At 50.5% G+C, this 12,918-nt stretch overlaps 1 protein-coding gene and 1 long non-coding RNA gene across 2 annotated transcripts in view; one reads left to right on the top strand and one right to left on the bottom strand.

Annotated features, from left to right (window-relative positions):
* The window catches only part of TNFRSF8 (TNF receptor superfamily member 8), a 68,580-nt gene extending 57,768 nt beyond the window's left edge, over window positions 1-10,812 (bottom strand). The window contains exon 1 of the mRNA XM_081491456.1: window positions 10,057-10,812. Coding sequence (XP_081347582.1) covers window positions 10,057-10,119 — 63 coding nt within the window. The 5' untranslated portion in view covers window positions 10,120-10,812. The remainder of the gene's footprint in view (window positions 1-10,056) is intronic.
* On the top strand, window positions 10,204-12,127 carry LOC145506541 (uncharacterized). Its single transcript, XR_014054019.1, has 2 exons — window positions 10,204-10,362; window positions 11,235-12,127. It is a non-coding gene; the product is annotated as an uncharacterized LOC145506541 (long non-coding RNA).
* Window positions 12,128-12,918: the final 791 nt, after the last annotated feature.

Genomic DNA, 12,918 nt, shown 5'->3' with positions numbered 1-12,918 from the left:
CCCACGTGCCACAACTAGAGAGTCCGTGTGCCACAGCTAAAAGTCCTGCATGTTGCAACAAAGATCCAGAATGCTAAAACTAAGACCTGACTCAGCCAAATAAATTTTAAAAACATTTTTAAAGACTGAGGACTTGTCTCTCTGCACACTTTCAACTAAGGTTGTTCCCAGCCTCTAAATGCTGCTGCATTCCTTGGCTCATGGCCCCATTCCTACATCTGCAAAGTACACAATGCTAGGTCAAGTCCTTCTCTTGTAACATACACCTCTTCTTCTGTGTCATCTCTCTCTAACGCAGCCAGGAAAGTTCCTCTGCTTTTAAGGACTAATGTGAGGACACTGGGCCCACCTGGAAAATCCCCATCTCAAGGTCTGTACCCTTAATCACATCTCCAAAGTTCTCTTTGCCGTGTGTTAGCCTCTCAGTCATGTCTGACTCTTTGTGACCCCAAGGACTATAGTCTGCCAGGCTCCTCTGTCGATGGAATTCTCCAGGCAAAAATACTGGAGTGGGTTGCCGTGCCCTCCTTCAGGGGATCTTCCTGACCCAGGTGTTGAACACAGGTGTCTTTTGCCATATAAGGTTCCAGGGACTAGGCTACAGATGTTCTTACCACACCCCTGCTTGTAAGTAACCACTAGGTTATTCTGCCAACAGGTTGAGCTTTGTAAGTCTACTAGTCCTGGGGGCAAAGAGGCGACTTCTCACGGAGAAAGACCCTGACAATGGGAAATATTGAAGGCAAAAGGAGAAGGGGACGACAGAGGATGAGATGGTTAGATAGCATCACCGACTCAATGGATGAGTTTGAGCAAACTCCAGGAGACAGTGAAGGCCAGGGGAGCCTGGCATGCTGCAGTCCATGGAGTTGCAAAGAGTTGGACATGACTTAGTGACTGAAAAACAACAATCCTGGGGGCCCTAAACCCTTCCCTTTACCCTGAAGGTTCACGTGAGGTCCAGACTAAGAGACCACGTGAAACTGCAGTCATTCTCCTCCAGGACCTCAAACTCACCCACGGCCCACAGTCTGGCCCTGCCCTGGCCCTGGCCGTATTCCTCACAGCTGTCACGTCTAAGAACAAGATCCAGTTCCTACCTCTGGTCTCCAGGGAGCTGAGGGGGAGTGTGTATGGCTCCATGCATCCTGGCCCCATAGCTGCACTGGGAGTGTGGTGTCGTGGCCACTGGACAATCAAGAAAGTCCCCATGATGACTTTTTGGAAGAGGAGAACTTCCATTTTTAGTTTTGGGTTTTGCTTTTTCTTTTTTAAGGATTCTTGAAAGGCAGGCATCCTAAGTAAAAGGCTCCACAGAAGCAAAAGTATCGAGGCTGGAAGGAGCAGAGCTGTGGGGCACTCAGTGATTCGATGGGCTGGACAGTGGGAGCAGAAGAACGGGAGGCCTGGGACTCAGGGCTAGATATCTACACTGAATTCTTCATTCCCCACATTGGGTTCCAGCAAACGCTGTTTCCACGGGATGTCAGCAGGGGACAAGAAAAATCAAAACCAAAATGCAGAGAATCACTGCGTTCCATTTGAGATGCTTCTCCAAGCCTTTTATCTCCTACTTGCTCTCTGATTCTCCAAGGAAAGGTTGGGAATGGGGGCTGGGGAGAGATGGGCGCAGAGAGACAAACCGTTTCCCAAACTCAGTTGCTTATAGAACCCTGGCCTCATGGAATGACTATTCTCTGGAAGTGACTTTGGGAAATGTGGCCTTGGGGCAATAGGGAGCCACCAAACATTGCAGAGCAGCTAATATGCAAGGGGATGGACAGGGCAGAGGCAAGTAACATAACCAAGATCTGGCCTGGAGTCCCAATTCTTCAACGTCTTACTCTTCACTTCCTGTTGATGCTCCTCCTGCCCAAGTAAAGCCCCAGGCCAGCCAGGTGAGCCTGTTGCTCATATGAGAGCCTTCCTGAAAGTTCTGGGGCTGCAGCAAGCGTCTGAGATGCACACTCGGCTGTACCTACGACATGATAAGATCCACCTCAGCCCTGGAATAACAGTCCCCAGAAGCACCAGCCACCAAGGGACACCAGCAGTGCCAAGGACACTTTGATGGCGTTAATGAGGAAGGATATGGTGGTGAGGAGGGTCAATGATGGGGTACTTTGGCTTTCTTCCCCTTCTTGGAGGTGCCTGGAATGCCACCTCCTCACCCTGGCATCAGCCTACCTCCCTAGAAGGGGCCAGCAGGTTTCCTCGACCTTCTGCATCCTGCCAGCTTACACGTGGGGGAGGCCAGTCCCAGCCCTCACTGACTGCTGGGATAGAGAGAACCCTTGGCACCCCTGTCCTGACTCAGTAGTAGAGAGAGCATATGTCCTGGGTGGAAAGTGAAGGTTTGGTTTAGGGGTTTCATGGACCTGCAGGATTGGAACCATCTCAGGGGACCATGCCCTCCCCCGAACCACACAGGGTTTGCAGCAGGGAGTGAAATGAGGCAGTGGATGATGCCTTTGGGAGTCTTCAGCCCCTGGGGGTTCAGAGCTCCCCACATGAAACCTGCTGATGGAGCTTCAAAAGCAAGCCCCTGGCCTGCCCCGAACACCCATGCTGCCATGTCATCTGACCCGGATGTTGGCAAGGACGTTGACATTATCCATGGGGCAGAGCCTGTTGTCCCAGGCTCTGCAGCCTGGCCACCTCCTCCCTCTCCCACCAAAAGCTTTTCGCCATCAATCCAGGCGGAGGTGAGGACAGGCCCCTGTGGGCTCTCGCAGGCCTGGACAGTTCTTCACACAGTACTGATGGCATTCCCCCACCCCATGTCCCACTTCCCACACTGCCATTCTGGAGGGCAGGGACTGTAACTGGTTCACCTTCATCCTGCATCCATGATGCCTAGCATGCAACAGGCACTTAATAACGGCTTATCCCTCACAAGGCCTCACCATATGCCAGGAGCTGCTCTCAGCACCTCTCCTCTACTATCCCGTATAATCTTCCAACAGTCTTACAAGATAGCTACTATGATCATCCCCATTCTATGGATAAGGAAGTTGAGGCCCAGATGAGTAACTTACCCTGCCCAAGAGCATCACGTGGTAAGTGCCAGAAGTAGAATATAAACTTGGCAGGCTGACCCTTAGCCATGATGTTCTATGTGTGTGTGTGTATGTGTAGTCATTCAGTCATGTTTGACTCTTTGTGACCCCATGGACTGTAGCCTGCCAGGCTCTTCTGTGCATAGGATTTCCCAGGCATGAACACTGGAGTGGGTTGCCATTTCCTTTTCCAGGGGATCTTGCTGACCCAGGGATCAAACCTGCATCTCCTGGGTCTCCTGCATTGCAGGTGGATTCTCTACCCACTGAGCCATCAGGGAAGCCCAAACATGATGCTCTATTGTCTCCCAAAAAAGACTTGACAGGTTAGGAGTTTGAGTAAAATAGGTGAAGGGTATTAAAAAGTACAAACTTCAAGTTATAAAATTAATAAGCCACGTGGATGCAATGTACAGCATAGGGAATATATTGTCAATATATGTCAATAATATTGTAATATTGGTGACAGATGGTAACTAGATATTGTGATGCTCGATTTATAAAGTATATAAATGTCAAATCACTATGCTATATGAAGTAAAGTGAAAGTCACTCAGTCGTGTCCAACTCTTTGCGACCCCATGGACTATGCAGTCCATGGAATTCTCCAGGCCTGAATACTGGAGTGAGTAGCTTTCCCTTCTCCAGGGGATCTTTCCAACCCAGAGATCGAACGCAGGTCTCCCGCATTGCAGATGGATTGTTTACCAGCTGAGCCACAAGGGAAGCCCAAGAATCCTGGAATGGGTAGCCTATCCCTTCTCCAGTGGATCTTCCCAACCCAGAAATCGAACCAGGGTCTCCTGCATTGCAGGTGGATTCTTTACCAACTGAGTTATCAGGGAAGCCCTCACTATGTTGTATACCTGGAACTAATAAAATACAGTATGCCGACTATACTTCAATTTTTAAAAAGATGACATGAAGTATGCGGTAGGTGAAATAATGATCTTCAAAAATGTCCATGTCCTACACAAACAACTTAAATGTCCATCGCTTCCACTGCAGAAGGTTCCAAGTTTGATCCCTGGTTGGGGAACTAAGATTCCAGATGCCACAAAGAGCAGTCAAAATAATAAAGTGCAACCAAGATGAATGGGCTTCCCTGGTAGCTCAGGCAGTAAAGAATCTGCCTGCCCTACAAGAGACCTGGGTTGAATCCCTGGGTGGGAAAGATCTCCTGGAGGAGGAAATGGCAATCCACTCCAGTATTCTTGCCTGGAGAATCCCATGGACAGAGGAGCCTGGAGGGCTACAGTCCATAGGGGTCACAAAAGAGTCAGACATGACTGAGCAGCTAACAAGACAAATGGAAGATCCTACCTTTGGGTTGGGATGAATCAACAAGGTAACGTAGTAGCCCCCAAAAGATGTGGGGTCTTAGCCCACATCAGTAGAGAAGCAGGGTGGCTCCACGGAGGGAGGGTTGATGCTCCCAGGCCCTCCCCACCCCCCCTGCCCCGAGCCCAGGCAACACCGGGAACTGTGAAGTTGTCTCTGGAGCCAGAGCCCCACATCAGGGGCCTGAGCTCTGCAGAGAGCTCCTGATTCCAACCCTCAACCCTCACTTGACACTCAGATGTGGGCAAAACAGAACTCCTGATTTTCTCCAAAACACTATTCTGTCCCATGTCCAGTTTTCCCACCTCTATAAACAATACCACCACTCAACCAGGTATGGAGCTTGCAAATCTGGACAGAGCCCCTCATTCCCATCTTGCCCTCTGCACTCACACCCAATCCATCCATGGGTCCTATGGATTCTAGCTCCAAAGTACATTTCTGTTTTCACGTCTCCACTCACCCCTCCCCTGGACCACAGCAACAGCCTGGCTCCCGCTTCACCCCCAGCAGACAGAAGGAACTTTAAAATGTATGCAATGTCATTCCTCCACCTCACAAAACCCTCCAGCCACAGACAGAGGTGTGTGTTATCCCCTACTTCCCCACCACCCTCCCATGCCATCCCCTGCCACACACGTGGCCTCCTACCTGTTCCTCCAACTTTCACTCCTGTATATGTCCCCACCTCCTAGGGAGAGACCGTCCTGTTTTCCCCACCTGGGGTAGTTGCCCTTCTCACTCTAAAAGGTTAGAATTCTCTCCTCAGCAAGGGGTACCATCTGGTCACTGTCTGTCAGCCTGGTGGAATGTTAGTTCTATGAGGCAGAGACCTGCGGAGCTGACCCAGAGGAACCTGAAGTATCCAGAACACTCCCTGGCACACAGTTGTTGTTCAGTCGCTAAGCCATGTCCGACTCTTTGTGACCCCACGGGCTGCAGCACACCAGGCTTCCCTGTCCTTCACTGTCTCCCGGAGTTTGCTCAGATTCATGCCCATTGAGTTAGCGATGCTATCTAACCACTCTATCCTCTGCTGCCCTCTTCTCCTTTTGCCTTCAGTCTTTCCCAGCATCAGGGTCTCTTCCAGTGAATCAGCTCTTTGCATCAGGTGACCAAATTATTGGAGCTTCAGCATCAGTCCTTTCAATGAATATTCAGGGTCAATTTCTTTTGGGATTGACTATAAATATTAGTGGGATGGATGAATGGGTAAAAGCGGGTGTGGGGCCCATACCATGTGAGAAATACACGTTGGAGGCCCTGGGTGGAGTGACTGACCAGGAGACCTCAGAGGCCAGGGTCACGGTCTTCATCTCACTGGAGGAAATTTCTGAGAAAGGTGGACACATCTTGGTTACATAGCCCCAGCTTCCAGACCCAGGATCGATGGGTAAACACTTCAAAGAGATAGACTTCAGTTTATCCTAGAGAACTTCATGATGCCAGAGTGGCCCAGGGTGGCATAAGCTGCCTAGGGAGGAAGGAAGGGAGCCCCTTGTCCCCGGAGGCCTATGAGAAGCTGAGTGATTACTGGGAACAGCCTGGGACAAAAGCCCTGGAGCCAGGCCTGGCACCGAGCAGCTGCTTCTTTAACATTTTTCTGAATGAGTGAATACCTGGATGGGCCTGAAGAGTTAGGCACTTATCAGGTAATTGGACTGATTGGCATATTAAAGACCCTCCCCACCAGCAAGGCCATTGAGAATGCCTAGGTTTTCAACCCTAGGCAGCGAAGACTCTAGAATGAAGTGCTCCTCCCCTCATCCCAACAGCCCCTGGCAGGAAAGGGAAGAGAGAGCGAAGCTGGAGGACCAGCTTTGCCTGGAGCTGCCTTTTGGACCCTCTGTTCATAGCGTCTGGGGCTCTGGTCCTATTTTGGACCTTGACCAGTCCTGAGACTGTGGGCAAGACCTTCCCCTGCCTCTGAGCCTCCACATCCTTGTTTGGAAAATGGGGACCATGATCCCAGACAAGCCACCAGCAGGGTCAGGGCGCCACGGACCCAAGAAGATGACATGCGGTCCAAGCTGGACTTAACTAACCACCTGTGCCAAGGACCCTCAAGCCTCCCAGGGCTCCCCAGACTCAGACATCCCTCGGCTTCATTTTCCTTCTAATAATGTTCCTTGAAGTGAAGGGGGGGCGTTGAGGAAAGTGTGTACAAGCCTAAGCATGAATCACAACTCAAGAAACGAGGCGAGGTCAGATATGAGTGGGAGCAGAAGCAGAAACTTACAGTAAACACCCCCCTTCTCGCAGCACTGACGGTCTCGAGCTGAGTAAAGCTCCCTCACCAGCTCCTGTCGGCCCAGGCCTCCCTCTGAGGAAGATCAGCCGGCATCTCCTTCCACCTCTTCACATCAGGGGCCCCCTCTCCGGCTCCCCTCCTCCTGGTGGAGAGTGGACTTTTGCCCCCCAGGCAGAACTGGTGCAGCCCTTGCCAAGACAAAGCCAGAAAGTCTGTCCTGCACCCACCTCCTGCTGGTACATCCGGGTCAGCACCCCCTCTATGGGGTCCGAGCTGAACTCTGGAAACCCCCGATGGGAGGCGTGAGAACCTGCCTCAGCAGGATGGCTAAGTCAGGGCAGAGGTCCGAAGGAGCTGGAACGGTGAGGTGTGGGTCTGGGAGAGAGGCTGGCTGTAGCCTCAGCGCTGGCCTGGAGGAGGACTGGGGAGGCAAAGCTCCTGAAAAGGCCTTGGGCCTCCCTGCCCCCCCCGCCCCTCCTCCCCTGGGGCTGGGATGAAAGGATAGAGAAGTTGGGGAGGCTTTCCAGATAATGAATTTTACTCTTACCAGAATAATCCTGGATCACGTTACAAAATCGCATGTGGGGAGACCTTAGGGTGAAGCATCAGAGGCTAAATCTCTTTCTCAGAAGGTGACACATAGCAAGAAGGCCTTCTTGCCTCAGAGATCCAACCACAAAATGATGGGGTCTCATAAAACCAGAGGGCGAAGAGAAAAAGGACTTTAATGTTCGAGCCCTGATTCAAGCCCTTTTTAATAATGAACTTTCCAAGTTTTTATTGGGGCAATAGAGGTGGAAGAAGGCTAGAAGGTGGGGGGAGTACTGAGATGGGCAGGCAGCCCTGCCCCCACTGGCACCCCAAATCCTGCCCAGAAATGACCCAAGTCTGAGCGCCCGACAGACCAGGGACGCTCAGCCTCCTGGGTCGGCGGGAAATGCAAATGAACACAGCAAGGATATGGCCCTCTTCAGCAGTTACACTGACAGAAATAAAAACTCTGATAAGATCAAAAGTCGGTTGGGATGTGGGGAAGTCAATACTCTACTCTCAAACCCTGCTGGTGGGAGAGCAAAGTGTCTAGTCACCCTGGGAGGCAATTCTGTGGCGTCTTTTCATTTGAATGCATTTTCACCCTGCACCTCAATACACTCTTCTCAGCTTCTTCTCTGAGTAAGAAGCACGCACGTTCCCCAAAGCATCCACATGGGGCTGTATGTTGCAACAGCAAGCAAACAAACAAAAAACAATGATGGAAACCTTACTACCCATCCATCAGGGACACACATTAATAAACTATGGAACCCCCTACCTTTTTGGTAGAATACTAGATGGCATTTCGAAAGATAGGTGGAGGATCTGTAAGTATTCACGTGGAAAGCTCTCCAAGACACACCAGACATGGTAAAAGCCAAATGAAGGAAGAGCTAAATGTTCCATGGTACACTATATGGGAAACTTGATATTTTTTATACAATAGATATAATGGGGACATGCATTTATAAAGAAAGCTCTGGTGGCACTAGTGGTAAAGAACCCACCTGGCAAGCAGGAGACCTAAGAGACTTGGGTTTAACCCCTGGGTCGGGAAGATCCCCTGGAGGAGGGCATGGCAACCCATTCCAGTATTGAGTGGATTCCCTTGCCTAGAGAATCCCATGGACAGAGGAGCCTGGCCAGCTACCGTCCATGGCGTCACAAAGAGTTGGACATGACTGAAGTGACTTAGCATGCCTACACAGCTCGCAGAGGAAACACCAAAGCCATAATGGTGGCTACATCTTCAAAGGAATCAGGATAAGGAGATGCCCAATAATTTAGCTTTATCTGTAAGATTTTCCCTTCATGGATCACAGCTTTGTCATGGCAAAGGGGCTTGTGCAACTCAATGAAGCTATGAGCCATGCCTTGCAGGGCTACCCAAGATGGATAGGTCATAGTGAAGAGTTCTGACAAAACACAGTCCACTGGAGGAGAAAATGGCAAACCACTCCAGTATTCTTGCCAAGAGTACCCCATGAACAGTATACTTTTTTTTTTTTTTTGCATTGAGGATAAATTCCTTTATCCCTTGTGTAATTAAATACCTATTATTTTTTAATTTAAAGGGCGATTTCACGTTATAGAAAGGAAAGACATGAGTGCCAGCCACAAATTGCTAGCAACCTTCCCCAGCCCTTCTCACAGTCCTCCCTTCCCTTTATCCCCACCAAGACCTTAACGCCCCAGACTTTCACCCTCCCCCAGGGCATCAGCAGAGGGCTTGGAGGGCTGGGAGGGGGGTCTCTAGCCAGGGCCTCTGGCTAGCATAACATATAATGCTGCCAGCTGCATGCCCCTGCCCTCTGATGTATGTGTGTGTGTGTGTGTGTGTGTGTGTGTGTGTGGTGGAGGGGAAATGTTTCACATTGCCCTATTGAAGATCGAAGGGGGCAGCTGCTCCTGCACTTTCCCACCTACACGTTCCCTCCTTCAGCCTGATGCCCACTCCACATCCCTCCTCCTGTAGGATTAAAGTGGGGGCTCTCCCCTCCCCCAACACACTGTTGTTGCTTCTACCTCTGCTCTCTGTACCAATATACAGCATGCACTCACCAACACCTACAGTGTTCTATGCAGAAGTCCACTAGGACCTCTGTCTCATCTTCAGACCCTGCACTCAGTGCTTAGGCGGCAGACCACATCTGATTAATCTGAGTTCTCCCCTACCTCCTGCCGCTCTGGGTGCTGGCCACTGATAAGTGCTCAATTTTCCTAAAGCAGTCCCCAAATTCAGTACTGGGGCTTCCCACAATAGACAGCTGCTCCACTGCTGACCTTTTTCCAGAGATGGACACCCACCACATGCTCCAGAGGGAGAAATCTACGCGAGTTGGTTGGCTGGATAAGGGCAGGAAAAGCTGATCTGGCTGGTCTGACTCCCTCACCCTGCTTCTCACCCAGATCCAACTCTCCCTCCCTTTCTAGACGCATAAAGAGACTGAATACCAACTTCTTCTGATCAAAGGAGACCCCTACCTGTCCTGCCCAGACCCACACAGGCCTCACTTGATCTACCCAGGACCCCCACTCACAAACAATCCATCTCCTGCAGGCAGTCTCCTCTGCTCATTTATATTAAATGAATGAATGAATGAATCATCCTAGCACCCTGGGAGGGTGGGAGAAAACGCCCCCACTAGCCTGTCAGCCAACCGCCCACCTATGATTACTTGCAGATTCGGCACCCCCCACATTATCACCTGTGGCCCCTCACCCTGCCTGGTCAGGAAATGAGGTGTGGCGCGCCCCTGTTCTCCCCTTCGTCCCACCAGCCCTACACTGTCCGGACTCAGGGCAGCGATGGCAAGAAAGGGGCTCCGGGTCGCTCGTTGGCGCCTCCCCAGGATCCTGTCACCCTCTTACCTGCGGGAAGGCTCGGAGCGCCCCCAGGAGCAACAGACCAAGCACAGCGCGGAGGGCGCGCATCCCGGGGCCGGGACGGAGGACTGGGCTCGCAGCCGGCGCCCTCCAGCTCAGCCTGGGTAGCGCGCTGCGCCCACGTGTGGTGCCAGAGACCAGGAGCCGCGCAAGCGCGGGCGGACCTCGCAGACCCTCGGCGCACCTCGCAGGCCGCAACCGCACGCTGCGAAGTCACTTCAAAAGAGGACGCTCCTTCTCCGAAGTTTCAGCCTCAACCTTTCCCTTCCACCACCACCTGAGGCGCACTAGGTACCCAGTTCCTGTTTCCAGGAACGCAGCTCCTTAGCGGTCAAGACAAATGGGAGAATACACGTGCAGAGATGACTCAGGAAAGCCACACTCGCCTTTTGCTGTTTGAATGGCCCGCCCCGGATTTGACAGAACCTGGGCGTCCTGCTGCTTCAGGGTGGGGGGTGTTGCCCAGCCCAGCTGGGCTGAGGGGCGGAGAGAGCAGCTCCCGCCCCTGGCTGGGGGTGGGGGTAGGGACTCAGGAGACTGGGAGGCTCCAGTGGGTCTCAACCGTCCCACCCCAACCCAAAGAAGGGCGAAACCCGAGTAGGCTCCTGCTCTGGACACTCTAATCAACCCAGAACTTCTCTCCTGACCTGGGGATTCTTTGGAAAGGAGCGCTGGAAGCTGCAGAGAAAGCCACCGTTAACCGTTCACCACCATTCATAAATGTTCGCTGGGAAATGAATCAGTAGAAGGATGGATGGGCGGATGCGTGGGTGGGAGGATGGGTGGATGCGTGGCTGAGTGGGAGGGTGGGTTGTGGGCATATAGGTGGCTATTTAGACAGACTGACAGTTGGAGGGACTGATGGAGAAAAGAATAGACATTCAGTTATCAAACCACAGGTGTTTCCCTGCCCCCTGAGAGTTTTCTGCCTAGAGGAGGAGCCTAGCGCTCTTCCCTAAAAGAAAGACAATGTGCAAACCTCATTCGAATTAAGTTCTCATTTGCAGCAGTTGATTTTCCCTTCCAGGGCTTCTCCATCCCACGAATTCTCCGCTACCTTCATTCTATGTTCTGTACATATTGGTTGCACATCTACTGGGTAGCTTGTAGGTCAAGGGTTCATTTGCTTGTTCTTGTGTTTGTTTGTTGTTTGTTTGTTTCAGAAATGGAAACCAAAGCTCAGCAACAGTCATCTGGTCCTAGGTGCTCTGATTAAAGATGGTCAGTTGTTTTCCCTGAGCCCAGAACGCCTCAAGATTCTGTACCTTGGTCTGTGTTGCAAGGCATAAGGCCCCCTCTTTCAGAAATACCTCCATCTCCTTGGCCCACCGACAGTCATCTCCCATCAGGACTCTCCCAACAAAGTCCCCACAACCCTCCTTGAACTCCTGGATTCCCCTTAAAAAATGCCTGTACTGTGCACCCTCCCTGGAGACCCACTTTTGGGCTCTCCCTAGATACACTGGGCCCAGTGTCCTGGGATATTTGAGCTGGGGTTGTGTTAAACGATTAAGTAAGAAATTATGGAAGTGACCCCATGACATTCATAGAACCAGGCAGATGCAGGAGCAACACAGGACGCCTGCTCCCCAGTCCAGAACTCACTATGTAGAAGAGCTGGTGCTCTGAATAAATAAATACTTGTTAAACACACATGCACAAATAATGACATCAAAACAGCTGACATACAGGGAAACATAAGTGAACGCTAATTACAAGCTTGAAAATTCCACCTTTCTAGCAATCGAAGAGATGCAAATTAAAGCAAATTTGGATACATTTTTAGACTTATTAAGTCATCAGGGTTTTTTTTTCTTCTTTATAAAAACAACTTTGGTAAAGTCCAACCCCAAAGTTGTGGTGAAACCAGAATATACATTCATACTCTGCTAGTAAATGTTAAAACCTCTTTCAGAAAGCAATATGGCAATGCTTTAACAAAAGCCACTCTCCCCCCAAAAAAAGTTTACAACTTCTGGCTCAGTAATTTAATTCTAGTAAAGAAAGACTAAGAAAATAGTTGAACTAGAAAAATAAAAAAGAAAACTATAAACACTTTTATTAAGCCGTTATTTGTAAATCTTGGAAATACCCTAATAATCACAACAACGGGGAATGGTTAAGAAAACTGTGGTCTGCACATTTAATGGAATACTACACATCCATCAAAAAAATTGTAAGCCTGAGCAAAAAGACAAGTCCATCAAAAATGATAATTATAGTGATGCTGTGGAAACCTGTCTCTCCCTCCTGTCCTTCCCCTCCTTGGAGAGAAAGGGACCCTTAACCAAGTCTCCTCCTCGGAGTGGGAGGGGTGCTTCTCAAATTGCGTCATTTACTTATTGTAATAATAATAGCTGTCTTTGAGCACTACTTTTTGCTAAGAGTTTTCAGACTGTTCCTTGAATCCTCAGGGAAACTCCACGAAGATTCAATGTTTGTGCCCATTCTGCAGGTGAGAAACTGAGACAAGAGCAGTGAATTCATGAAGCCAGGGTTCCCCAGAGCCAACGGTTCTCACGGCCCTGCCCCAACTGACTTGGTCCTAAGGCTTGGGACACACCTCTGTCCGACTCATGTCTGTCTTCAGAACTTGCTCCAGTGCCACCACCCTCTCTTTGTAGCTTTCCTGGCACTGATCCCTCCCCTCCCCCAGCCATCTTCCCAGTCACAAAGGCAGTTTCTGTCGTTTTTTTGGTATCTCAATTCTAGAACTGATCTCACTGTGTCATGCCTGTAATGACTGATTCGAGTATCCATCTGACCCAGGAAACTGGGGGCTCCCAGAGTGCCAGGATGTCCTGGGAAGCCTGATACAGAGCCAAGCCCAGGGCTGCCAGCCAATGA

Source organism: Giraffa tippelskirchi, chromosome 5, assembly GCF_054371585.1.
Source record: "Giraffa tippelskirchi isolate mGirTip1 chromosome 5, T2T-mGirTip1v1.2.pri, whole genome shotgun sequence".
In the NCBI taxonomy this organism is placed as follows: domain Eukaryota; kingdom Metazoa; phylum Chordata; class Mammalia; order Artiodactyla; family Giraffidae; genus Giraffa; species Giraffa tippelskirchi.
The sequence above is the reverse complement of the archived record's forward strand: the minus strand, read 5'-3'. Positions and strand labels throughout refer to the sequence as shown.